The 24,993-nt window shown below is 39.7% G+C and overlaps 1 protein-coding gene across 2 annotated transcripts; it reads right to left on the bottom strand.

The window, feature by feature from the left end:
• Window positions 1-230: 230 nt before the first annotated feature.
• On the bottom strand, window positions 231-23,865 carry TRAF6 (TNF receptor associated factor 6). Of its 2 annotated transcripts, XM_025358551.1 has the most exons (8): window positions 23,601-23,831; window positions 15,890-15,978; window positions 15,086-15,403; window positions 11,563-11,713; window positions 10,182-10,340; window positions 8,035-8,106; window positions 5,654-5,731; window positions 2,260-3,727 (listed from the first exon to the last, which is right to left on the bottom strand). In XM_025358551.1, the coding sequence occupies exons 3-8, from the start codon at window positions 15,379-15,381 to the stop codon at window positions 2,915-2,917; spliced, it is 1,569 nt and encodes a 522-aa protein (XP_025214336.1). In that variant the 5' UTR covers window positions 15,382-15,403; window positions 15,890-15,978; window positions 23,601-23,831; the 3' UTR covers window positions 2,260-2,914. The 2 variants fall into 2 exon arrangements, with proteins under 2 accessions (XP_025214335.1, XP_025214336.1); XM_025358550.1 differs by lacking the exon at window positions 15,890-15,978 and having other exon boundaries at window positions 231-3,727; window positions 23,601-23,865.
• Between the last annotated feature and the right edge of the window lie 1,128 nt (window positions 23,866-24,993).

The raw sequence follows: 24,993 nt of genomic DNA, 5'->3' as shown, positions 1-24,993 counted from the left end.
GTGAAACTCTGTCTCTACTAAAAATACAAAAACATTAGCTGGGCGTGATGGCAGGTGCCTGTAATCCCAGCTACTTGGGAGGCTGATGCAGAAGAATCTCTTGAAGCCGGGAGGCAGAGGTTGCAGCAAGCCGTGGTCACGCCACTGCACTCCAGCCTGAGTGTCAGAGTGAGACTTTCTCAAAACAAACAAACAAACAAATGAAAAGAGCAAAAAAATCCCTTGGTTAGACATCTCCAGAAAAAGAGGAAACAATTTCTTTTTAATTTAGCAATGTCCCAGAATGATGCCAAAAGATAAGTATGTTAAAAGATGGTTAGTAACATACAACATAAAGCCCGAAGGCTTGTACACCCAACTGAGTGAAACTAGCATGTTTAAGAATGGAGTAGGAGACTGGGAAAATACAAGGAAGAAACCAACTTTCCAGGTTAAGGCTTAATTCTGATTGAAGTCAAAAGTTTTATTTGGAATGATAGCTTGACTCTTTTACTTTGTAGTCATGATGAATGACCAGCATAAAATAACTGGCTGGTTTATGACAAAATGCCAAATGTTGGGGGTTAAAATTGCTCATTTTATTTAAGATGTGACCCAGCCGACAGACACTAAATTAGAGGAAAGTATCAGTGTCAGCAAAGAATAAGTTAAAGACATTTTCTACTGGCAAAATACTTTAGTAAGTATTGTCAGTGTTCTGGTGCTTGGAACTTAATTTGAGACAGAATGTTATGGCTGGAGGGGACTGTAGAAACATCTAGTCCAAATCATTTTACAGATGGAAAGCTTGCTAAAAACTGAAATTAGGCAAAATAAAAAAAAAATTTTTTTAAAGACTTGAGTTAGTAGAAAAAAATAGTATCACCAAGGCAGGAAATGACTCCTCTTTGTACCTAATGCACAGCCAATGCTTTTAATAGAAATCTGGCCAGGAAGTTTTTAAATATCATTTCCTTTTTTGAGCTGGGGGCGTGGAGATTGAATGTTTTGTGGCAACATTTAATTCTCTGATAAAAGTACACATTTATTGTAGAAAATGTAAAAAATATAAGCAAGCACAAAGGAAAATAAGCCAACAAAAAGTTTAGTATATTTCCTTCAGGCTTTTTCTATGCAAATACAAAACTACTACTGTTTACTTTTTAAATGGAATTTGACAATTATTTATTCATTGTAAAACAATCACAGGAACAGCAGCAGTGTGGGTTTCCCTACGTAGAGGGTGGTATGCAGTGATTCTCAGGAGCTGGTTGGAAGGCACAGCTGAGGGACACAAACTGCCAGGAAATAATGTGGTAACTAGCCATGAGCTTGTGGTACTAATGGTGGCATGGGGAACAAGGTCTCTGCTTGACTTTTATTTTCACTCCATAACAAACTCGCCAGATCAGGAGCCTAAGGGTGGGTGGGGAGGGAGAAGAGAGAAAAAAGCAAAGGGAAAGTTCAAAACGACACTCGCTGGGGCTGAAAACCACACCCCCCAGTAGATGAGGGCCTTGGCTTTCTCTTGAAATGAAGGCTGATCTAGAACGCTGGCTGGGGACCCTGATTTGGCCTCTCTGGGGATACAATGTTATCTCTCGTTATCAGACAACTTTAAATGGTGGATGGATCTTTAGATCCTTTATAAGCTTATACTAGTTGCGGGTCTCCCTGAGAACAATTCCACAATATTTTATATCTATATATAGGCCTTTAACAAATACATGGCACACAAAAAAATCATCTTTCCCTATTAGGAAAATTTGGCTACTTCCAGGATTCCACAGGATCCTTCTCAGAACCTGCAGTTGTTAGGCTACAGCAACGTACTCAAGCTAAGTTGTGATACAACCACTATGACTTCTAATCTTAGTTTGGTGACCTCTTAGGTATCTCCAATCATCTCCCAGGTTTTAAAAAATTCTCATTATAGGAAATCAATTTTGTTCTATTTAATTGAACTAAAACAGAGGGTATTCGAAAGAGCTAAAAACTTCTGGCTCACATAGCTTCTGTCACCACCACCGAGATGCCACATGGGCTGACTACTTGAGTCACTTTTAATTTTTATGTTGCTGACTGTGTGTATCTCCTGTCTTGTAAGCATTAAACAACTGAAGACATACGCAGAGCTGTGAAATTCACTCTGCACTGAATAGACAAAAAGGGTTACACAGCATACAATAAGCACTTGGTATCCACATGGTTCTCAGCATTACAAACTCTGGGGAAGATGCTGCTTCGTAACCTCAAGGAAATATGTAAGCAAGGCATAACTAACACTTAAACAAGTATTCAACAGACATGTTTACACTAAATAAGTAAGGTTATATTTAGGGTTTAAACTCATCCCTGAATATCCTTAGTAACAACCTGGAGGAAAAACTGTGGTGAATGAGAACTTAAGTTTTCCAAGGATTATGGTTCAAATCCTCTGAAATCTATAACAGGTTAAAAAAATGAGAACTCAACTTTCTAGAGCAATAACTCTTCTCGAGGGCACTAGCACAAGGCGGTAGTGATTTTCACGTTTAATATATTACATATAATACTATAAAATAGACTAAGTTTTAAGGAAAGTCCATTATTATTAAAAGTTTAGTACTCTGAGTCTGGGCTTTCTGACAATAAAATACACCAGAGCAAAAGCCCAAGAAAGCACAACAAAGAGGTATACTAATTGACAAAATAGCTGCTGCAACATGCCACAGGCACTTCAGACCTAACCATTTCTGAAAAAGCATGGAACGTGTGGATTCCCAGGAAAAAACTGCCTCAGATCATTTGTAACAGGAATAGTAAGTGACCTCTCTAACAACACTCACTAGTAGATACTACATCTTTCCTGCGGCTCATGTGCATGTTATTGAGAACAGGGCAAGGAAAGGCACTGTTTTCTCCACGTAGTTGTTTTTGAACAAGTGAGGGCAAGCTACACCCCTGAATCAGTACTTCGTGGCTGAAAACCCTCCCTCCGAAGGCTACCCATGTCAAAGCGGGTGGAGACCTCACAGCGTACTAATAATGTGTCATCCTTAATGAAAGTTCTTTGTCTTAGGGCTTCCAGATGCATGAAAGTTACATAGCCAAAACCTTTTGGGTTCCGTGGGATTGTGGGTCGCTGGAAAGCAAGCAGGTCTGGTTTGGCATCCATTATCTCTTCATGGTTTTGCCGTACAGGTGCTTCGGACTGATCAAGAATTGTAAGGCGTATTGTACCCTGGAAGGGCCAAGGGAGGTGGCTGTCATACTCTCCTTGCATCGTGTGGACAAAAAGGGATATATAGTTCGCACAGCGCTGAGCAGTCGGTAACTGAAGGTGCAAGCGCATGCAGAGTTTGTACCCGGGTTTGCCTGTGTAGAACCCAGGGCTATGAATCACAACAGGTTTCTCCTCTTCTTGACATTTCAAATGCATTCCAAAGTTGCCAATCTTCCAAATGTAAATTCCATTGCACTGCTGTGCTTCAATTTCAGCAACTTTGTCCTCAAGGGTTCGAATGGTTCGTTTGAGCTCACTTACATATGTACTCTGAGTTTCCATTTTAGCAGTCAGCTCCCGGATTTGATGGTCTTGTCTTACAAGGCGACCCTCTAACTGGTGGATAGTTTCCTGGAAATTCCGGACCTCTGAGACATACCCAGAGTCGGGTATAAGGCTCAAACTATGAACAGCCTGGGCCAACATTCTCATGTGTGACTGGGTGTTCTCTTGTAGGTGGCGTGCCAAGTGATTTCTCTGCATCTAAAAATCGAGCACAAGCCTTAGATTGGGAACCAATACTGTGAGGAGCAGGAAAGGGACCTGGCCAGGTCAAATAAGAGGTTTTCAAGTAGTCACACCACTTCCCTCAATTCTCTACCATTTTCCTTTGCCTTCAACAGATTTTTGATCCAATGAGGCGACTCTGCCTCTTAGTTCACTGAAAAACAGACTATCTGATGACTACTCTCCCAGCTTTCACTCATATACATCTCCCTCCCACCTACAAAAAATGTATTTATACACATCCTTCTTTTCTGACTGAGATGCCTGTCCTCTCCAAGATTAACATTCTACCTGTGCGCTAAATGTTACCTGACCTGTTGCAACACCCCAGAGATTTTACTCAGTGATTTTTCTTCATCTTCAAACATCTCTCCCTCTTTAGAATACAATTATTAAAATATTTCCCATTAAAAAAGGATAAACTTCTCTGAAGATCTTTTGTCTCTCTCTCCAGTTAATATTAATACCATTTTCTTTTTTTTTTTTTAAAGTCAAGAATATAGTCTATCTGTATCGTCTGCAATTCCCAGTATACAAATCTATTGCAAATTGGATTTTTTTCCTGGCACCACGCTATTCAAGGTCATTAAGAACATCCTATTATATGAAAAACATTCATAATACAACACTTTTTTATTATAAAAGGTCACATAGTCTTTAAAAAACCTAGAAAATATAGATGACCAAAAAGAAAGTATGTTACCTATTATCTCACCTAACTTCCATTAACATTTTATTTCTTTCAAATCTTTTTCTCTAAGCACAAAAATACAGAATTTTTCCACAAACTATAACCATACCATTTTGCTCATTTTATTTTTTTAAATTATTAAATGTATGTTTGTTATACATAAGTCAGGAAAAAAAAAGTATAATGGAAAAGCAAAAGTGTAACTGCACTCTCCAAAAAGAAAGACATAACATAAACAATGATCCATCTCAGACATTTGACACTACTGATCATGAATCTTGAAACTAATTTTGGAGACCATAATAATACCTTCTCTTTGCCTGGTTCATCTGTTTCTTACACTGTTTGTTCATGGCTCTTTTCCTTGGTGTACTTCTCTTTCCTGTACATACTCTATCTGATCTCAATCACACCTTCCATTATCACCACAAATCACTTCCCCAAAGCAATACTTGAGTCCTAATTTCTCTTTGGGGCCTAAGACAGCATAGAATGCATGTCAGTCCTCTCCACCTGTTCCCTAGCTGGGTGAAGTCATATCTGTAACTCAATTCATTAAAACAGATTTTTCTTTTTTAAACTCCACCTCCAATCAGTTCTTCCTGTGTTCACTCTTTTTTGCCGAATGGCCCTTCCATCTACCCAGTGACAAAGGCCAGAAACCAAGAGTCATTCTAGATGCCCCCCTCTCCTTTACTCATCACATTTAGTTAGTCACATAGGCAATAGATCTTCTCTCCTAAATATGTACTGTCTCCTAGATCTGTCTTCACTGTCATCACCATAATTCAAGCTGTCTTCACTTAAGTATTTCCAACAGCTCAGGTACTAGTACCCCCACCTCCACCTCTACCTCAAATCATCTACATTGCTACTGGGTTGAACTAGCACAACACAAACTAATTGTAGTTCTTCAAATCACCATGCTCACTCTCTCTCACTGGTCTTCTCTCCCTTGTCTTCTTGGAAAACTATTTCACCTGTCAAGATTCAGCCCAAGGCATCATGTTTTTTCAAGTCTGTCTGAACGCTTTAGGCATTGCTAAGTATGCCTTTGCTTCTGCCCATGGCATCCATGAATAACTCTATTATATAACTTATTACACTGCTTTATAAAGCATTTACATTCTTGTTGTTATTCTCCACTACATGATGTAACTGAGTATTTTTTTACTTATATTCAAGAACTAAAAGAAAAAAAAAAATCTTACCTTTTCATGGCAACCAAAAGTACTGAATGTGCATGGAATTGGAGCTGTAGGGCAGTCTAGATCATAATGATTAGGCATCTGAAATCCAAAACAAAGGCTGAAAAATCCTCCTTGCATATCATGTTCGATGAAATAACATTTAAACTGTATTGTCAATGGCTGCTTTTGTACCACATTGGCAGTTGAACAGGTGCAGCATAAACCATCACCCACAAAGATTAAAATAACATTTACTTCCAAAAGTTATAGAGAAAGGAAATATCAACATCTCATCATAACCCCTCCAATTATTCAAAATTCAAGAAAATGAATTTGTTCCTCTTGCTGGGAACTGGCACCCTCTAGTGGCACTTTACAGAAAAAACACCTGACAACAGCTACAACTGCAAACTCAATAGACTCCCACTATGGTCTAGGCCATTTAATAGGAACCAGTCAACTGCATGCACTGAAGCCACTGACTACACCCATACTTTCCTCATGACCACCTTTCAAAAATCATCTTAACTTTTGTTAATCTGGGCATATGTTAGTTACAATGGGGAGACTCAGATGTTAGAAGGTACTTTAAACACATTAATAAAAGCTCTAAAGAAAGTCTCAGTCCTGGATGTTGGAATCTAAGACACATTCTCTAAGGTAAGATCCATTATACTCAATCATATTTTTTAAAAGAGGTGCCAAATTCCCTTTAGAAATTTAAGTTAGCTATAGTTGTAGATATTTCAAACAGAAAGTACCGGAGAGACCATTCATTATAATTCAATCCTTCACTTCTCAAGAGGGAACAGTGTAGAACAGGGGTCAATAAAATTTTTTGTAAAGGATCAGATAGTAAATATGGGCTGTACTGCCTCTGTCCCAAGTATTAAGCTCTACCACTGTCATATAAAAGTAGCCATACACAAGACATACACACATGGGCATGGCTCTTTCAATAAAACTTTACAAAAACAGGCAGTGAGACAAATCTAGGGGGCAGGCCAGTTTGCTGATCCCAGATCTATTTAGAATGTCAACTTGTTAAAGATGAGAGGGCACAAATAAAACCAGTTAATACAGTTTAAAACTAGGATGAAAACCCAGGTTTTCTGACTCTTAGCCTAGGGTTTTTTCCTATATTTTCTTTTGCTGGGTTTTAATTTGTTGCGTGGTTTCCTTTAAATATTAAAAGAGAGCAAAAAGGAAAATGAGTTAGGACTTCATAAGCAAAAGAAGTTTAACACCTTCAAATTAAGCCTTTGTTGGAAAAATTAATAGACTGGCAACAAACCAATGAAAAAGTTTTAAGGTTAACAAACTTGTCCAGTGACAGGTTTTGCTTGCTGCTTCTCAGTAAGGTATGTCAACAATGATCTCTGGGTTTACAGATTTCATGGGTATATAAATATTTAATGGTTAATATTCATGTTTTGTGGGAAAACTCCCCAAATGTCAGAAGATAGCAATCAGATGGAATTTTCCTTTCTCTACTAATAGTCAAAACAGTCTTTGGGCTGGGCTTGGTGGCTTGCACCTGTAATTCCAGCACTGCAGGAGGCCAAAGTGGGAAGATTGCTTGAGCTCAGGAGTTCGAGATCAGTCTAGGCAATATAACAAGACCCCATTTCTACAAAAAATCTAAAAAAATAAAAAATTAGCCAGGCATGGTGGTGCACACCTGTAGTCCCAGCTCCTTGGGAGACTGAGGGAGGAGGACAGCCTGAGCCAGGAATTTGAGGCTGCAGTGAGCCATGACTGTGTCACTGCACTCCAGCTTGGGCAACAGCATGAGACTCTATCTCAGAAAACAAAAAAACCCACCATATAATTTTCTGTTATAGTTACTACTTCTAATGATGCCCGACTGGTGGCCCACAGGACAACTGAACAGAAGGGCTACAGGTCCTGAAAATCTGAAAACTTCCCTGTATGCCTCAGGCATTACAGCTTCAATTAATATTCTCCTACTGAACAGAACTACTTTCCTTTATTTCATTGTTCTTTCTTATTCTTTCGGCCAATCTGTGGACACTTGAGAGCCTCATTTCCCGGTGTGTAAATAGATATATATCTTAGTTTTTCTTTCTATAACTGGGGACCCTTACTTTTGATTATTTTTATCTTAAAATTGGTTTTGTTGGAAATTTTTATGAATATACAAAAGCACAGGTATTATGTTAATGACTTAGGAATTCTAAGTACTTAAAAAGGGCTGGATGTTTTGTTCTTCATTAAAGTATTTATTACTTATATTAATTAATATAAAAAATTTCCACACAGCTCTAATACTTCTTCAATCTGTATTTCTTTGCCTTATTGATTTAAATTTTCAATTAAAAATCCTAACTCACTTCTTTAAGCTGTTTATGAAAATAATAATTTATGAAAATGAATAATACCTGTTCTCTGATGAGTATAGTATTGCAGTATTCACAGATGACATTTGCCAAAGGACAGTTCTGGTCATGGATCTAAATTTTATTCGAGAAATATAATTAAAGCATGAAAATATCTGAAAAAGTGAAAACAACTAATTTTGATAAAAAGCAATTTTTCACTATAAACAAATAAGGACATCAATTTGTATAAAGCAAAAGTGAGTGAAAGTGAGAGTAATATATAAAGGATATTTTCTTTCTCTTTCCCAGTGTAATAGATTCATTCAACCTTCCAGCTCTTTAAAAGAGCAGGGTAGTATATAAAAAATAATTTTTCCAATTCCTTCCTTTTATCCTGTAACTACTTTGGACATCATCTGCCGGGGCTATAATTCTCCAAAGGCAATCTTTTTCCAAAAATTTTCAGCAGCAGAATGACAATTTGATTAAAATTTCTTGTCAGTAGAGTTAAAGAACAAATCTTTTATTACGGCATGAGGATTTGGTGCTCAGGTTCTCATATGCCGCACAAGGGTGAGCCTTATTTTCTAGAATATAATGACTTTAGTTGACGTGCTAAGAAATAATTAGCCTTCCAGGTTAAGTCAATCTAATTTACTAAAGTTTAGAAAGAAGTTGTCAGGCTTGGCGCGGTGGCTCACGTCTGTACTCCCAGCATTTTGGGAGGCCAAAGCTGGCAGATCACCTGAGGTCAGGAGTTTGAGACCAGCTTGACCATCATAGAGAAACCCCGTCTCTACTAAAAATACAAAAGTAGCCAGGCGTGGTGGTGCAGGCCTGTAATCCCAGCTACATGAGAGGTTGAGGCAGGAGAATTGCCTGAACCCAGGAGGCAGAGGTTGCGGTGAGCCGAGACTGCGCCATTGCATTCCAGCCTGGGCAACAAGAGCAAAACTCCATCTCAAAAAAAAAAAAAAAAAAAAAAGAAAGGAAGGAGTTGTCATTTTACTCTGATTATGACTGAGACTTCTCTATATTTATATCAAGTTGGCTGACTTTTTTTGAATATTTTATCAATGTAATGGATATAATACACTTGATCTCAAAGTAGGGAAAAACTGCCAATATGAATTTATAAAAACTGTAGTTTAAGGATGTATCTAAGTAATAGAACAAAAGAACATAAATTATATGTAGATTATTTTATAAAAGTATACATAGGATAGGGATCAAGGGCTTAGATTTCAGTGTTAGCTTTTTTATTGGCAATATTAATACAAGTCTACTTAATCTATCTCAGTTTCTGAATATAAAAACTGTCCTATAATCACGATGCTGTTAGGCACCATCAAGTTTCTTTTTAAAAGATAAACTTTTTGCCTGGTCCGGTGGCTCGTGCCTGTAATCCCAGCACTTTGGGAGGCCGAGGCGGGCGGATCACCTGAGGTCAGGAGTTCGAGACCACCCTGACCAACATGGAGAAACCCCATCTCTACTAAAAATACAAAAATATTAGCCAGGCATGGTGGTACGCGCCTGTAATTCCACCTACTCAGGAGGCTGAGGCAGGAGAATCGTTTGAACCTAGGAGGCAGAGGTTGTGATGAGCTGAGATCACACCATTGCACTCCAGCCTGGGCAACAAGAGCGAAACTCCATCTCAAAAAAAAAAAAAAAGGATAAACTTTTAAATTTAAATATAACATACAAAATGAGAAGTAAATGTAAATACATTAAATACATTATATATACAGCACGATGAAGTATCATCGAGGAAACAGACTTTGTGGGTTTGATTTATTCTTCATAATAATTATAACCCATTCTCTTTTTCAAAATAATTTTGTGTAGATCTTATGCAGTAATTATTCTACTTGTTTGTCTCCAATCCAAAATTGGTCATTAAAATATCACACGGGAAAGCTGATCGGCATATGCCTTTCCTAGAAGTTTTGTTGCTTGCCTATCTACAATAGTGATAACTAGTATAAATGTTTTTTAAGAAAGACATGCAAATACAAATTCTACACTTACAAACTAAAATGGCTTATTGAAGCTTCTTTTCTTAAAAATCATTTTTCCCAAAATTGATAATATAGACTCAGAGTTGGAGTCACATCCTTATCTACTGCTAACCCCCTCAAGTACACATTGAAGAACAATGTTTTACGAAGTAGTGAATTTAACAACTCCAAGTTAGTACATGCCTCTTTATCTTCAAATGCCACTAATGCAGCACAGTTGTCACAAGAAACCTGTCTCCTTGGACAATCCTTCAGAATGTGAATATTAATATGGAATTTTTGGAAGGGACGTTGGCATTGGGGACAATCCACAAGAGCAAACTCACAATGTGCTTGATGATCCTATAATAAAAAAATAATAGATTAGTATTAGCCAACTCTGAAGTCTTCTACATATAATCTCTCCTAATAATATACTGTTCTCTTTCAGCAGGCTACTGAACCTACTTTGTCTAGTGCACACCACAGAACCATTCACAATGTGAACGTCTTTAGTGAATTTTTTCAAATGGTCATGGATTGCAAATTTATACAAGAAATGTGAATTCTCAAGTTCATGCATCCAATTAGGGTAGAGAGTTGGAAAGAAGTCAGATTTCCCATTTATCAATTTATTACTGTGTCGAAAAGGCCACTCTCTTTTAAGAGCTAGTAAGTAAAAGGAGCAAGTAGCATAGCTGTCTTAAACATTTAATTTCAAATATAACATTAATAATATTTAATTTCTGGTAAAAATCACCAAGTTAATAATTGATCTATTTAGTTTAAAAGCAAATTATTTTATAATCTGATTGTTTCAGTTAATCTCAAACTATAGGAGTATTCCATTTAGTTCATAATAAAATGCACAATTTAAAAAACAGAAAAAAGTATAATGAGGATACTGAGATGATTACTTGGGACTTAGTGCTTATTTCAAAATGACAAAAATGAAGTTTTAAGACTAAAATGTGACACTTGTATTTTCTTTTTTGAGATGGAGCCTCACTCTGTTGCCCAGGCTGGAGTGCAGTGGCGCGATCTTGGCTCATTGCAACCTCTGCCTCCTGGTTTCAAGTGATTCTCCTGCCGCAGCTTCTTGAGTAGCTGGGATTACAGGTGCATGCCACCATGCACCGGCTAATTTTTGTATTTTTAGTAAGAGACGGGGTTTCACTATATTAGTCAGGCTGGTCTCGAACTCTTGACCTCGTGATCCATCTGCCTCAGCCTTCCAAAGTGCTGGGATTACAGGGGTGAGCCACTGTGCCTGGCCGACACTTGTATGTAAAATGCTCCTCAGGTTTACTGCAGACAAAACTCACCAAAAAAGCTTATGAAACAATACTGATTTTTTTAAAAAAATTACTGCTAGGCAAAGCCAGAGTAGGTAAAACAGTATATTTCTGGTTTCTACTTATATTTATATTCAATAATTAAAGGACTGGCATTAATTCAGCAAGAATTTATTAACTAATCATCATATGCTAGGTACTGGCAATACACAGATGGACATAGCAAAGTCCCTATTCTGTAGGAACTTCCTTTCATACATGCGCTAACAGCTAGAAAAGAACTTTAATACCTCAAGATGCCTCAGTTCCATCTTATGCAAACAACCTTCATTTGGACACTTCACCATCAGAGAAAGAATCTCACGTTTTGCAAAATTGTCTGGAAATAGTTGATTTTCCAGCAGTATTTCATTGTCAACTGGACATTTGTGACCTGCATCCCTAACAGAAACAGAATACACACAACTAGATTTAAATATTCACTTTAGAAAATCCAAACAACTTTAATTCGCTATATATAAATTCTCCATTTACTGTTTCAGAAGGAAAAAACAATTTAACACATTATATTGCACATCAACAAAATAAACTGTTCTTTTATGAAATGAGTACAATTAGCAGCATATTGATAGCCTATCAAAAGCAAAGGGATTTTTATACAGTAGGATAGAGTCCAGCTTTTTGAGAAAAATTAGCTGAGTAAGGTATTTTGATTGGTATAAAATGAAGTGCAAGTTAAGAATGGGAATTTTGGCCGTCTGGCCTCTGTGTTGTCACACCTATACAACACACTAGAAAGATGCTCACAGTGCTAATAACATGTCTATAATGCAATTGCTCAGTCATAAGTAAAAATTTCAGCACTTAGCAGTACCTCCATGAAGTCACATTTTAAAGTTTACTCTGAAATAGTCACTGTAACACTCCAGCTAACAGGCAACAAAAGTCCTCCTTTATTTGTATGTCTAGGGTCCAATGTGACAGAAAGTTAAAGGACCTCTATGTCCTGCTTCTCAGTGGTTTATTCTTTCTTATGCTGGAAAACACTATCCTCAGGAAAAGACAATGGGGTTGTATTGAGATGCACTTTGATTGCTTGAATGACAAACTCAATGAGAAATTTCAGAGCAGTTCCTTTAAGAACACTGGCACTAGGTGTTCGTTTTTAAAAAGCTTACGGGGAGACAGAAAAAAAAAAGCCTCAGACTTCTTTTTGTGGGTTGTATTTCCTTCTCAGACCACTGTCCCACTACTTTCACGAACATCTTGCTATTAAAAAGCTGCTAAAGGTTAGCTACCTTCCTGGGCATGGCTGACACCTGGTAAAAAACTACATTTCTACCTACAGGAAAATCAATGATCCATAATATGCTACCATTTTACCTAAATACAACATAAATAAAAATAATTATACACAGAAAAAAAAAGTTGAGGCTGGGCACAGTGCTCATGCCTGTAATCCCAGCACTTTGGGAGACCGAGGTGGGCAGATCACTTGAGGTCAGCAGTTCAAGACTAGACTGGACAACATGATGAAACCCCATCTGTACTAAAAATACAAAAATTCACCAGGCATAGTGGCATGCACGCCTGTAATCTCAGCTATTGGGGAGGCTGAGGCAGGAAAATCACTTGAACTTGGGAGGCAGAAGTTGCAGTGAGCCAAGATTGCATCACATCAAAAAAAAAAAAGTTGTGCCTTTAATTCTGCTCTCATGCATAGAGCGGTCGCAACTAGGGGCAATTTTGACCCCCAGGGGATATTTTGGGACTTCTAAGTGCAGGAAAGGAGGATACTAATAGCATCCAGTGAGCAGAGGCCAGGGATGCTGCTAAAGATCCTACAACACACAGGACATTCTCCCATGACAAATAATTATCCAGCCCAAAATATCAATAATGTTGGCCAGGTGCAATGGCTCGTGCCTGTAATCAGCACTTTGAGAAGCTGAGGTGGGTGGATCACAAGGTTAGGAGTTCAAGACCAGCCTGGCCAAGATGGTGAAACCCCATCTCTACTAAAAATACAAAAAATTAGCTGGGTGTGGTGGCGGGTGTCTGTAATCCCAGCTACTCAGGAGGCTGATGCAGAGAATTGCTTGAACCCAGGAGGCAGAGGTTGCAGTGAGCTGAGATCGTGCCACTGCACTTCAGCCTAGGAGACAGAGCAAGACTCCATCTCAAAAAATAAAAAATAAAATAAAATAATGTCGAGGTTGAGAAAATCCACCCAAAATAGATCTTGTAAAGTCAGCACTGTGTAATACATTTTTCCCCAAAATTGAAACAACAGATGTTACCTTTTGTGATTTAAATTAAGCCAAGTACCGAGTATGGATGTAGTTACTCTTAAATTCAAATTTTATAGAAAAGTTAATGTAAAAGTCAGCAGATAAAAACTTTTTGGAGACTAACAAATTGCCAGGACAGACTTACAATGAATTCACTAATATAACTAGATGGCTATTTATTGAAGAACATAAAATCTGCCCCCATTCATCCAATTTTTTGTCCTGTATAGGAATCCTTAGTCACCTAAAAAATTCCTATGTACTTTTGAATTACAGTAAAATGTATCTATTTCCATGGAAATTGCAAGTACTTTCATTCAGTTAAAGCAACCATGATTTACTGATCATCTACTATGGGTCAGGCACTATTTCCAGAACTTGGGAAAAATCAAGAAATAAAACAGATCTAAAATTTTGCTCTCAAGAAGCTTATAATCCAGTGGGGCAGACAATAACCACATAAATTATCTGGTGCTTTAGAAGGCAGAAAGTGCTAAGGGAAAAAAGAAAAGTAGAGCCAGGTGGAGAGATTGGGAGTGTCTGGCAAGAAGGGTGGAACCACACTGTGGTATAAACAGGGTGGTGAGGGGACCTATGAGAAGGTGACATTTGAGCCAAAGAGGAAGAGTTAAGGGGTTAGCTGTGGCAAGAGTGTTGCAAACAGAAGAGCTAAAGCCACTCACCAAGGTAGGAGTGTGCCTGACATGTTCAAGGAATAGCAAAGAGGGAATGAATGGGTAGAAGGACAAAGAGCACAGCAGAAAAGAGGTCAGGAAATGAATCATGGGCCTATTATACAGGGTCGTAAGGAGTTTAGTTTTTACTCCCAGATACCCTGCTACAATGGTCTGAGCAGAGATGACACCATCTTACTTATTTTACTAGGTTCACTCTGGCTGTTGTATTGAGAACAGCCTGGAAGAAGGCAAGAATAGAAAACAGGAGGCCTGTTAGAGAGCTGGTGGTGATTCACAACAGGATGGTGGTAGAGGCAGGAAGTGAGTAGGGACTGGATTTTGGATATATTATGAAGGTAGAGCCTTCAGTTAATACTTTCTTTAAAAATACTGGTAATTTTACAGTTGACCATACACTTTAGGTAACAGGCAAGATTTAACATGCCTAAAATCACAATAACTCATTGCTTACAGTCAGTATTCTTTGTGTGGTTGAGATTATCCTTCTCTAGTAGCATCATAATTTAAGGTACATTTAAAAAATACTGTTTTCTTTAAAGCATAGAGTCACTCCCCAGTCTGCATTAGAACTGCTTTAAGTAAAAGTAGCAAATTATTTACTTATTTATTCAAGGGTCAAAAGAGGAGGAGATTCAGGTCACTTTTCACACAACAGTGGAAACTGGGATAAGAATCTAACTTTCTCAATTTTCTGTCCATTGTTCTTTTTTCCTAAGTAGCTTTTTATGTATAAGACTACTTTTGGGATGTTCCATGTTCTATGTAATAATGTTCTCTGCATCTGGTTCTGTTATAGGACACCATTCTTTCTTACGCTCACGTACCTTATTGATTTTATGATGCAGGCTTTGCAGAACCTATGGCCGCATGGTGTTTGCACTGCTTCTCGTAGAGCCATCAAGCAGATGGGGCATTCGTACTTGCTTTCCAGGGGTGGGTCAAACTCTACATCATATCCCTGGATCTCCTCCATAAATGAGCTGGAGAGGTTTCCCGTGCTGGCAGTTCCACCCACACTATCATCTTTTGTTGCAGCGCTACAGGAACTGGCCATGGCCACACAGCAGTCACTTTCAGACTGGCTGGATCCACAGCTGTTTTCACAGTTTAGCAGACTCATAGTAACTTGATTATCACTTGCTCTGTAGAAACAACAAGAAAAAATGCCTTTATAAGAAACGCATACACTCACACCCCACACATATATATCATAGCTTATCTATACAAGTCACTTTTTAATTCATGTACCTCAGCTGTATTGTTATTTACAGAAAACTTTTAAAAGTGTTTTGAGGCTGGGCGCGGTGGCTCAAGCCTGTAATCCCAGCACTTTGGGAGGCCGAGACGGGCGGATCACGAGGTCAGGAGATCGAGACCATCCTGGCTAACACGGTGAAACCTCGTGTCTACTAAAAAATACAAAAAACTAGCCGGGTGAGGTGGCGGGCGCCTGTAATCCCAGCTACTCAGGAGGCTGAGGCAGGAGAATGGTGTAAACCCGGAAGGCGGAGCTTGCAGTGAGCTGAGATCCGGCCACTGCACTCCAGCCCGGGCGACACAGCCAGACTCCTTCTCAAAAAAAAAAAAAAAAAGTGTTTTGAGCTTTTTCACCACTATTGTTAAGTTACCTGATTCTCTCCTTCAAAATATATATTATTATTTGTGCAAATCACTTGGAGCACACAAAGAAAGCTAGGTCCCTTCAGAAGTTCATGATCTAGTAGAATGACAGCATATAAAGTTAAAAAAGGAGAAGCACCTCAATTGTAATATTCTTCTATATCACAATTATCTGTTTACATGTCTGTTTCCTGTGATTGAGCTAAATATTTTAATTTCCATTTCCTCAGTACTTAGCACAAGATTTTTCATCCAGTAAGTGTTCACTAAGCATTGCTAAAGAACTTATCCATGTTGTTCAAGTTCCTTCAAGTATCCTGAGCTGAAGGGAATAGTATGGCTAGCAGCTCGGTGCCAGGAAAAGCAGTACACAAGGAATCAGGTGATCATGTGCCACTATCAGACGCGTGATTAGAGCAAGTTACTTAACCATTTAGATCTTGGTTTCTTTTCCAGGTCTAAAATTCTATAAGGACTTCTAAATGCTCAGTGTGGAGATTTCTATTAGGTATTAAAAATAGAATTGAAAAAGTGTACTTTTATGTCCTTCTGCCTTCAGTCAGGTCAGGTGACTATGTTTCATTATTAATGACTGGAAAAACAAGTGATGTTTTGTTTGCCTATGGAAAACTATTGGTTTCATGAGCAGAGGAGATATTGGTATTTACAAGCAAGCAGCTTTTATGTAAGAGCAATTCACAGCCCATGTAACCACATCTGTATTTTAAATAATTACTTTTGAAAAAAATTTCTAGTATGTGCCAGATATCATTCTAGAAACAGAATGTAGGCCTCCAGTCATATTCTCCTGCTTGTCTCACTTTTATGTAAAATTCCTTGCTGCCACTGCACCAAATCAAAGATTAAGACAGTAGTACTCAATCCTTTTACCACTACAAATACCTTTTAATTCTTTTCAAAGATTCTCAGTAGCACTTGATGACCACCTACAATGAGGCACTATTCTGGCTGGAAAGGCAGTGCTAGTAAGTGGTGCTGAGCTCAGGTGCTGGAATTGAGTGATATGAATTCAACTCTTTTCTTCCATTTATGAGCTGGGCAAATTATATAACCTTTCTGTGCTTCAATTTTCTCATCTGTAAAATGGTTCTAACAATAAAATCCACCTGAGTTACTCAGAGGATTAAATGTGTTAATATGTGCAAAGCACTTAGAACAGTGCCAGTCAGTAAGAATGAGCTACTACAACAACTTCATGTAGTATTTTACTTAAGTTTTGTTGTCGCCACTTATCAAAGTGGTAGTTATGGAGCTTAAAAGGTTAAGCAACTTACCCAAGACAACCCAACTAATAAGTAACAGAGTTGGGATCAGAACCCAAGTCTACCTGACCTTGGAGCTTTGCACTTTGCACTACACTACTTTTATCCATGTTTTGACCAATTTGTCCATGAAGCTGCATTTATAATTTATTTGCCTTTATTTTATTACACTAAAGTGCTGGCCACAGCTACTATTAAACATGGTCTGTCCAGCACTACTACACTAAATTGACAGAATTCCCAAGAATCTGCAAAGAAACTTGGCATGTAGTTTACTTGTCCAGGTGTTTTTTTTGGAGACAGCGTCTCACTCTGCTGCTCAGGCTGGAGTGCAATGGTGCAATCTCGACTCACTGCAACCCCTGCCTTCTGGGTTCAAGCAAGTCTCCTGCCTCAGCATCCCCAATAGCTGGGATTACAGGCGCCCGCCACCACGCCCAGCTAATTTTTGTATTTAGTAGAGACGGGGTTTTGCCATGTTGGCCAGGCTGGTCTGGAACTCCTCACCTCAAACGATCCACTTGCCCTGGCCTCCTGAAGTGTTGAGATTACAGGCATGAACCCCCGTGCCCGGCTGTGGTTTATTTAGTTTTGATACAGTATGCCCTAAGTTAAAAATAGCTCCCATAGCCTTGCTATATCTGATGTGGACTCCTAGGGAAGGTTCATATAGATTGAAAGGAAGCAAACAACGGCAAGACAGCAGAAAATAGCAGACCTAGTCACTACAGCTGAGTCATAAAACAGGGTATAGGGCCCCCTTTATACCTTCCAAATCTGAGGACAAATGATGCTGTTATGCTACACTAGGGTATATATCCTTTGTTATCTTTATTCCCATATATAGGCATACTCAGACAGTTTGGGTTCAGTTCCAAACCACGGCAATAATCCAAATACCATAATAAAGCAAATAATACAAATTTTTTGGTTTCCTACTACATATAAAAAGTCATGTTTATACTATACAGTAGTCTATTAAGTGTGCAATAACATTATGTCTAAAAAGGCAATGCATATACCTTAACTGAAAAACACCTTATTGCTAAAAACTGCTAGTGATCATCTGAGCCTTCAGCGAGCTGTAATATTTTTTGCTGGTAGAGAGTCCTGCCTCAATGTTGATGGCTGCTGACTGATCAGGTTGGTGACTGCTGATGGCTGGGGTGGCTGTGAAAACTTCTTAAAATAATACAATGAAGTTTGCTACCAAGAAGTATTTCTCTGTAGCATGTGATGCTGTTTGATAGCATTTTCCCTCAGGAGAACTTCTTTCAAAAATAGCGTTAATCCTCTCAAATTCTGCCACTGCTTTATCAACTAAGTTTGTAGAATATTCTAAATCCTCTGTTGTTATTTCAACAATGGTCTCAGCATCTTCACCAGGAGTTGATTCCATCTCAAAAAACCACTTTCTTTGCTCATCCATAAGAAGCAACTCTTCATCTGTTCAAGTTTTACCATGAGACTGCAGAAATTCAGTCATATCTTCAGACTCCACTTCTAATTCTAGTTCTCTTGCTATTTCTACCATATCTTCAGTGACTTCTAATGAAGTCCTGAACCGCTCCAAGTCATCCATGAGGGCGTCTTTCAAGTTCAACTTCTTTCAAACTCCTGTTAAGGCTGATATGTCAACCTCCTCCCATGAGTCACAAATGTTCTTAATGGCATCTAGAAAGGTGAATCCTTTCCAGAAAGTTTCAATTTACTTTGTCCAGATCCATCAGAGGACTCACTCTCTATGGCAGCGATAGCCTTATGAAATGTATGTTTTAAATAATAAGACTTGGAAGTCTGACTGACTCCTTGATCCATGGGTTACAGAATGAATGTTATATTAGCAGGCATGAAAACAACATTAATCTTGAACATCTCCATCAGAGCTCTTGGGTGATTAAGTGCATTGTTAATGAGCAGTGACATTTTGAAAGGCATCTCTTTTTCCCGAACAGTTCTTGACAGTGGGCTTAAAATATTCAGTAAACTACGCTGTAAACAGATACACTGTCATCCAGGCTTTGTTGTTACCTTTATAAGGCACAGGCAGAGTAGATTTAGTATAATTATTCAGGCCCTAGGAGTTTCAAAAGTGTAAATGAGCACTGGTGTCAACTCACAGTCACCAGCTGCATTAGCCCCTAACAAGAGTCATCAGCCTGTCCTTTAAAATTCTGAAGTCAGGAACAGACTTGTCTATAGCTATGAACGTCCTAGGTGGCATCTTTTTCCAATAAAAGGCTGTTTTGTATACACTGAAAATTTGTTGTTTAGTGTAGCCACCTTCATCAATGATCGCAGCTAGATCTTCTGGATAACGTGCTGTAGTTTCACATCAACACTTGCTCTTTCACCTTCCACTTTTATGTTATGGAGATGGGCTTCTTTCCTTAAATCTCATAAACCAATCTCTGTTAGCTTCCAACTTTTCTTCTGCAGCTTCCTCACCTCCCTCAAACTTTACAGAATTGAAGAGAATTAGGACCTTGCTCTGGATTAGGTTTTGGCTTAAGGAAATGTTGTGGCTGGTTTGATCTTCCATCCAGACCACTATAGCTTTTTCCGTATCGGCGATAAGGCTGTCTCACTTTTTCATTAGTGAGTTCACTGGAGTACCACTTTTAATTTCCTTCAACAACTTTTCCTTTGTATTCACAATTTGGCTAAACGGCCCATTTTGGCTTCTGATGTACCTTCTTCAGTAAGCATAATTATTTCTAGCTTTTGATTTAAAGTGACAGCCCTGTGGTTCTTTGGTTCACCTGCACACTTAGAGGCCATTGTAGGATTATTAATTGGTCTAATTTCAAAACTGTTGTGTCTAATTTCAATATTGCTGTGTCTCAGGGGAGTAGGGAGGCCTGAGGAGAGGGACAGTAAGGATACCAGCTGGTCAGTGGAGCAGTCAGAGCTCTCATATTTATTAAGTTCACCATCTTATATGGGTGTGATTCATGTACCCCAAAACAACAATTACAATAGTAACATCAAAAATCGCTGGCACAGATCACTATGATAGATATAATGAAGTTCTAAATATTGCAAGAATTACAAAAATGTGACAGACAAATGCAGAGTGAGCACATGCTGTTGGAAAGATGGCATGGAAAGACTTGTACAATACAGGGTTCACATAAATCTTCAACGTGCTGAAGAAAAAAAAGCAGTATCCGTGAAGCGCAAAAAACCAGTGCTATAAAATAAGGTATACAGATAGACCTCATTTTATTTTTGTGTCCAATTACTTCCTTAGGTAAATTTCCTAGAGGTAGAATTGTTGGATCAGAGGGTATGTAACTTTTTAAGCTTTCTGATAGATAATCCTGGTTATCCAATATGTGTCAGACATTCTAATTTCCACTCCCACAAGCATGGTATATAGGCAGGAGTCCATTTTTCTCTACCCTTGACAATATTAGGTATTGAACCATTTTTTTAAAAGTAAAATCACTTTTGAGAAATTAGTATTTGTTATTTGGTTATAGGACATATATCCAAGTGCTGGCCAGAAGACAAAGGCAGAAATTATGAAGCTAGGTGTATCTTTTCTTTTCTGCCCAAACGTCCAGTTCAAAATTTAGTTTATTGGACAGTCTATACACTGCCTGCTTCCAATCCAGTTCAAAAGGCTTGAAGGTCTTTAGGTTTGAAGAGACCTTTTATAGCTAATGTGTTCCTAAGAAAATCTGTCTAATCAGTTATAATTCCTTAAAAGGAACTCCACTGTGGGAATGCAGTGTGACATAAAAGTGAGCATGTTCAAAATCTATTTGCCTTCAAGTTTCACATTACTTTCCACGCTTTAAGAAGCAATCCAGAGCTATTTTCCAAATAAACTTTTTTATATGGTCACCCTTTAAGTCCATAGTATATAGTTCCATGTAATTGAACATAAAGGGAAAATTAAGTTAAAAACAGTTCTTGACTGCCACTTAGCATTTTTGTTTCCTCTTTCTTTGGTAAGTTAAAACATTTTGTCCCTTTAGTTTTAAGGATCGCAATGAGTTAAGGAAAAATCACCTTTCTAACTTAATTATAATGATAACTAATACTAAGAGAAGAACAAAAAGTGCTTTGTGTCAGTTACAGAAGTAAATAAAAGATGATCTGGCATGCATGCAGAAAATATTGTGCTCTATCAGGATTTTTTTTTACTTTTTAACCTCCTACTGTGTCATAGGAGCTGCTACAAAAGCAGGCTGGAGATAGAACTTTGATTTTACATAAGAATATGTTTTTGTAAAAAATATATATATATATAATTTTGTCAGGGTCCTGCTCTATTGCCCAGTCTGGAGTGCAGAGGCACGATCATGGCTCACTGCAGCCTCCACCTCCTGGGCTCAAGTGATCCTCCCACCTCAGTCTCCCAAGTAGCTGGGACTACAGGTGTGTGCCACCAAGCCTGGTTAATTTTTGTATTTTTTGTAGAGACAAGGTTTTGCCATGTTGCCCAAGCTGGTCTCAAGCTATCCTCCCACCTCAGCCTCCCGAAGTGCTGGGATTACAGGCATGAGCCATTATGCCAGGCCTAAAATAAAAATTTCTTACAGCCTCTATTCTACTTACTTACGTGGCTTTCTACAGGAATTAATAAAGGGATGGAACAAAGTATAAATCGTTCCTTAACTTGTATGTTAAGAGTGTCCTGATTGTAATTCCCTTTTGCAGTTGTGAAATCTAATAAGCACTACCTTAAATATTGTGGAATGTAACTACTGCTAACTTACTTCAACTATAAAATGAGTAGTACTGAAAACAGCCTTGTCATAAATCATGATTTAAATTCACAAATTAGTGTCTGGGTGTACATTATCATCAAAGGAGAATACTGTAAAATGTCTTGGGGGAGGGGGAAGTAGGATGATGTACAAAATATTAGTCCTCCAAGGCAGATGCTAAGGAGATACGAGCCAAGTTAAAAGAAGTCAACGGGTTATGTCTTAAATGAGTCAATTTTAAGTCAACTGAAATTCATACATGAGTAAACATGTAACTTATTAAAGTAAAAACCATGTAAAGAAAATAGGAGAAATTACCTTTAATTTCCTACTAGCTTTAGAAACAGAAACTGTTTACCAGCTTCTTAAATTTCTAAAGTGTGAAGAAGTACAAATGTACTCCAATGGCCAAGAGATGCTGCAAAATATTCAGCTGTTGTGCCTTAACTTTGAATCCAAATTCAAGGGGCATTCCCCTTCCTGGGCACTATTTATTCTGCTCCAGGAGGCAAGGATTTGAACTTCTCTCCAAATCTAAGTGGCCAAAAGTTTATCGGCATCATATGCCCAAAAATTTATCACAGAGAAGACCTCATGTTACAATTCTGAAATACTGTGGTGCATGCAGGCTGAATCTCTGATGTAATCCTGTACCCACCACATGCCCGACTCCTTCCCAGAGTCACAAAAGAGGCCACATTGTTCTTACCTAGACCCTCAGCCTCAAAATCAGAAAAGCCCCTCTCCCTTCCCTAGCAACCAAAAGAGAATGAATGAAATGACAGCGGCCAAGTTCACAAGGCCAACACAGAATTTCTTTACCAGTTTTTCTCGTTTCTATATGGAACCTGTGTAACAAGACATTCAGAAATAGTAATCTGCTCCCAGAGAAAGAAACAATCAAATACCATACAGCGAAGCTGCTAATACTTTAGGTGCTTTCTGTTCACATTCAAGACAGTCCTAACTCAGCTGGAGTTCCCCTAAAGCCAAATACTAGGAACAGCTTTATCAACCCGGCGTCTGGAACAGTCGCTCGAACTACCGACTGTAGGGGTGGGGGAGGAAACATTCGTGTCATCTGAGCCTTTTTTTTTTTTTTTTTTAAACTCGCTGCCTGAGACTTCTATCGAGTTGAACAGGGAATCCAAAAATAGCTTTCCCATGACAGTGACAGACGGAGTCGCCAGGAACGTAAAGGATTTTTTAAAAATTTAAGCAGGTGTTTGTTCCAAGGAGCGGAAAACTGCAGGAGGCAATTTCCTTATCTGGGAAGGGGAAAAAGCGGAGTGAGGGGAGCAAGGTTGAGGAAGGCGACGTGGGGTTTCTTAGGGGGTGGAGTGAGCGAGGAAGAGGAGGCCTGGGGAGCAGAGGTCAGGGGACAGGGAACGGTGTCCGCGACCTGTGGGAAGCGTGGAATCAGAGGCGGCGTCCCGACCGGCGGGAAGCGAGGGACAGGGAACGGTGTCCTCGACCAGCGGGAAGCGAGAGGGCAGGGGCGGCGTCCAGCAACCTGTGGGAAGCAAGGGAGCAGGGGCGGCGTCCCTGACCTGTGAAAAGCGAAGGCACAGGGCAGGCGTCCCCGACTGGTGGGGAGCGAGGGGACAGGGACACCGTCCCCGACCTGCCGAGAGCGAAAGGGCGGGGGGCGGCGTCCCTGACCGCTGGGAAGCGAGGCTGCGGCCGCCAGAAGGAGGCGCCTGAAGGAGACCCACCACTCAAGTGCGCAGGGAGGCCGAACCAGGCGGGCAGGGCTCCCCCCGAGCCGCACGACTCCGCTCAGCCAAGGTGCTGGTAGAGGACGGATACAGACACTGCGCGCCGAGACGTGGCTGCTTGGACGTCAAACTCTGGGTCTAATGGGCTCCGTCGCCATCTCCGGGAACCGTCCGCAGGCCAAACCCCAGCTGCGGACGCCACTGCTTCCGCCTTCTCTGCTGGCTGCGGGGAGCGAGGGGCAGGGAGCGCGCGGGGGAGGAGACAGAGCGGCCGACTTCGGCGAGAGTGCCCCCTGGCGGTGATCCTCCAGGCGAACTGTGGCGCGGGCCGGGCCGGGCCCCCAGCCCCGCCACCTGGCTTTCGGAATTCGTTGCGCCGCACAGCCAAATCCGAGTATGTCAATGGGTGTGTGTTGGAATGGGGATGGCGACGACAAGATCACTCCCCGAATAACTTAATTTGGTGAGCAGCAGTGACAGTAGTAATCCCAAATTGCGCTTTTATAGCACTCCTATAGCAGGAGAAAACCCCAGCTGGGCTGGATCGCTTGACCTTCAGGAATTCTTAAATCCCTCCCCAGCTCCACCTTCCTTGCCCAGGAAGTTTCCGCGATCCGTAGAACTCTCTATTATTACCTGCTCTTCCCCTTCATCCGGTCCAAGGGAGTCAGCCCTTGCATTAAATATTTCTTTGAATTTCCTGCCAACAACACCAGCCCTTTGTTTTTCTCTGTCATGGGAAAGCTATTTTAAATTCCCTGTTTAACTGGTCATAAACGTCTAGGGAATGTACCACGCATTTGCTGGAGAAGCACAAAAGATTTTCATCCACCTCTGCGTATTGGGTTCATCGTCCACCTCTTAGGAGAGGTTTTCCAGGATAGTGGTCTTGTGTATGTATCCTGAAGCCAGAATGCTTGGTTCCAATCCAGTTTTTCCCTTAATAAATGTGTGATTCAGGTAAAATACTTAATCCGTACTTGTTTCAGTTTCCTCATCTCGTATTAACATGGGGATAATAATAGTATCTACCTCATAGTGTTGTTGGAAGGATGAGATAAAATATGTAAAGAAGTTATTTAAAACTATCTGGCCAGGCACAGTGGCTCATGCCTATAATCCCAGTACTTTGGGAGGTTGAGGCAGGAGGATCACTTGAGGCCAGGAATTTGAGACCAGCCTGGGCAATATAGTGAGACCCCATCTTTACACAAAATTTAAAAATTACCTGGGTGTGGTGGTGCACATCTGTAGTGTGAGCTACTCTGGAGGCTGAGGTGGGAGGATGGCTTCAGCCCTGGCAATTAAGGCTACAGTAAGCCATGATGGCACCACTGCATTCCAGCCTGGGTGACAGAGTGAGACCTTGTCTCAAGGAACAAACAAACAG

This window comes from Theropithecus gelada, chromosome 14 (assembly GCF_003255815.1).
Source record: "Theropithecus gelada isolate Dixy chromosome 14, Tgel_1.0, whole genome shotgun sequence".
Classification (NCBI taxonomy): domain Eukaryota; kingdom Metazoa; phylum Chordata; class Mammalia; order Primates; family Cercopithecidae; genus Theropithecus; species Theropithecus gelada.
This window is presented reverse-complemented; position numbering and strand designations above follow the sequence as displayed.

Excerpts from the sequence above, each read along its gene's own strand:
- TRAF6 (XM_025358550.1), bottom strand. The coding sequence starts at position 15,381 with ATGAGTCTGCTAAACTGTGAAAACAGCTGTGGATCCAGCCAGTCTGAA. Across the intron at positions 11,714-15,085 it reads TGCATCATAAAATCAATAAG|GGATGCAGGTCACAAATGTC; the intron begins GTACGTGAGCGT and ends TGTTTCTGTTAG. Across the intron at positions 3,728-5,653 it reads CTTTTGGTTGCCATGAAAAG|ATGCAGAGAAATCACTTGGC; the intron begins GTAAGATTTTTT and ends CTCGATTTTTAG.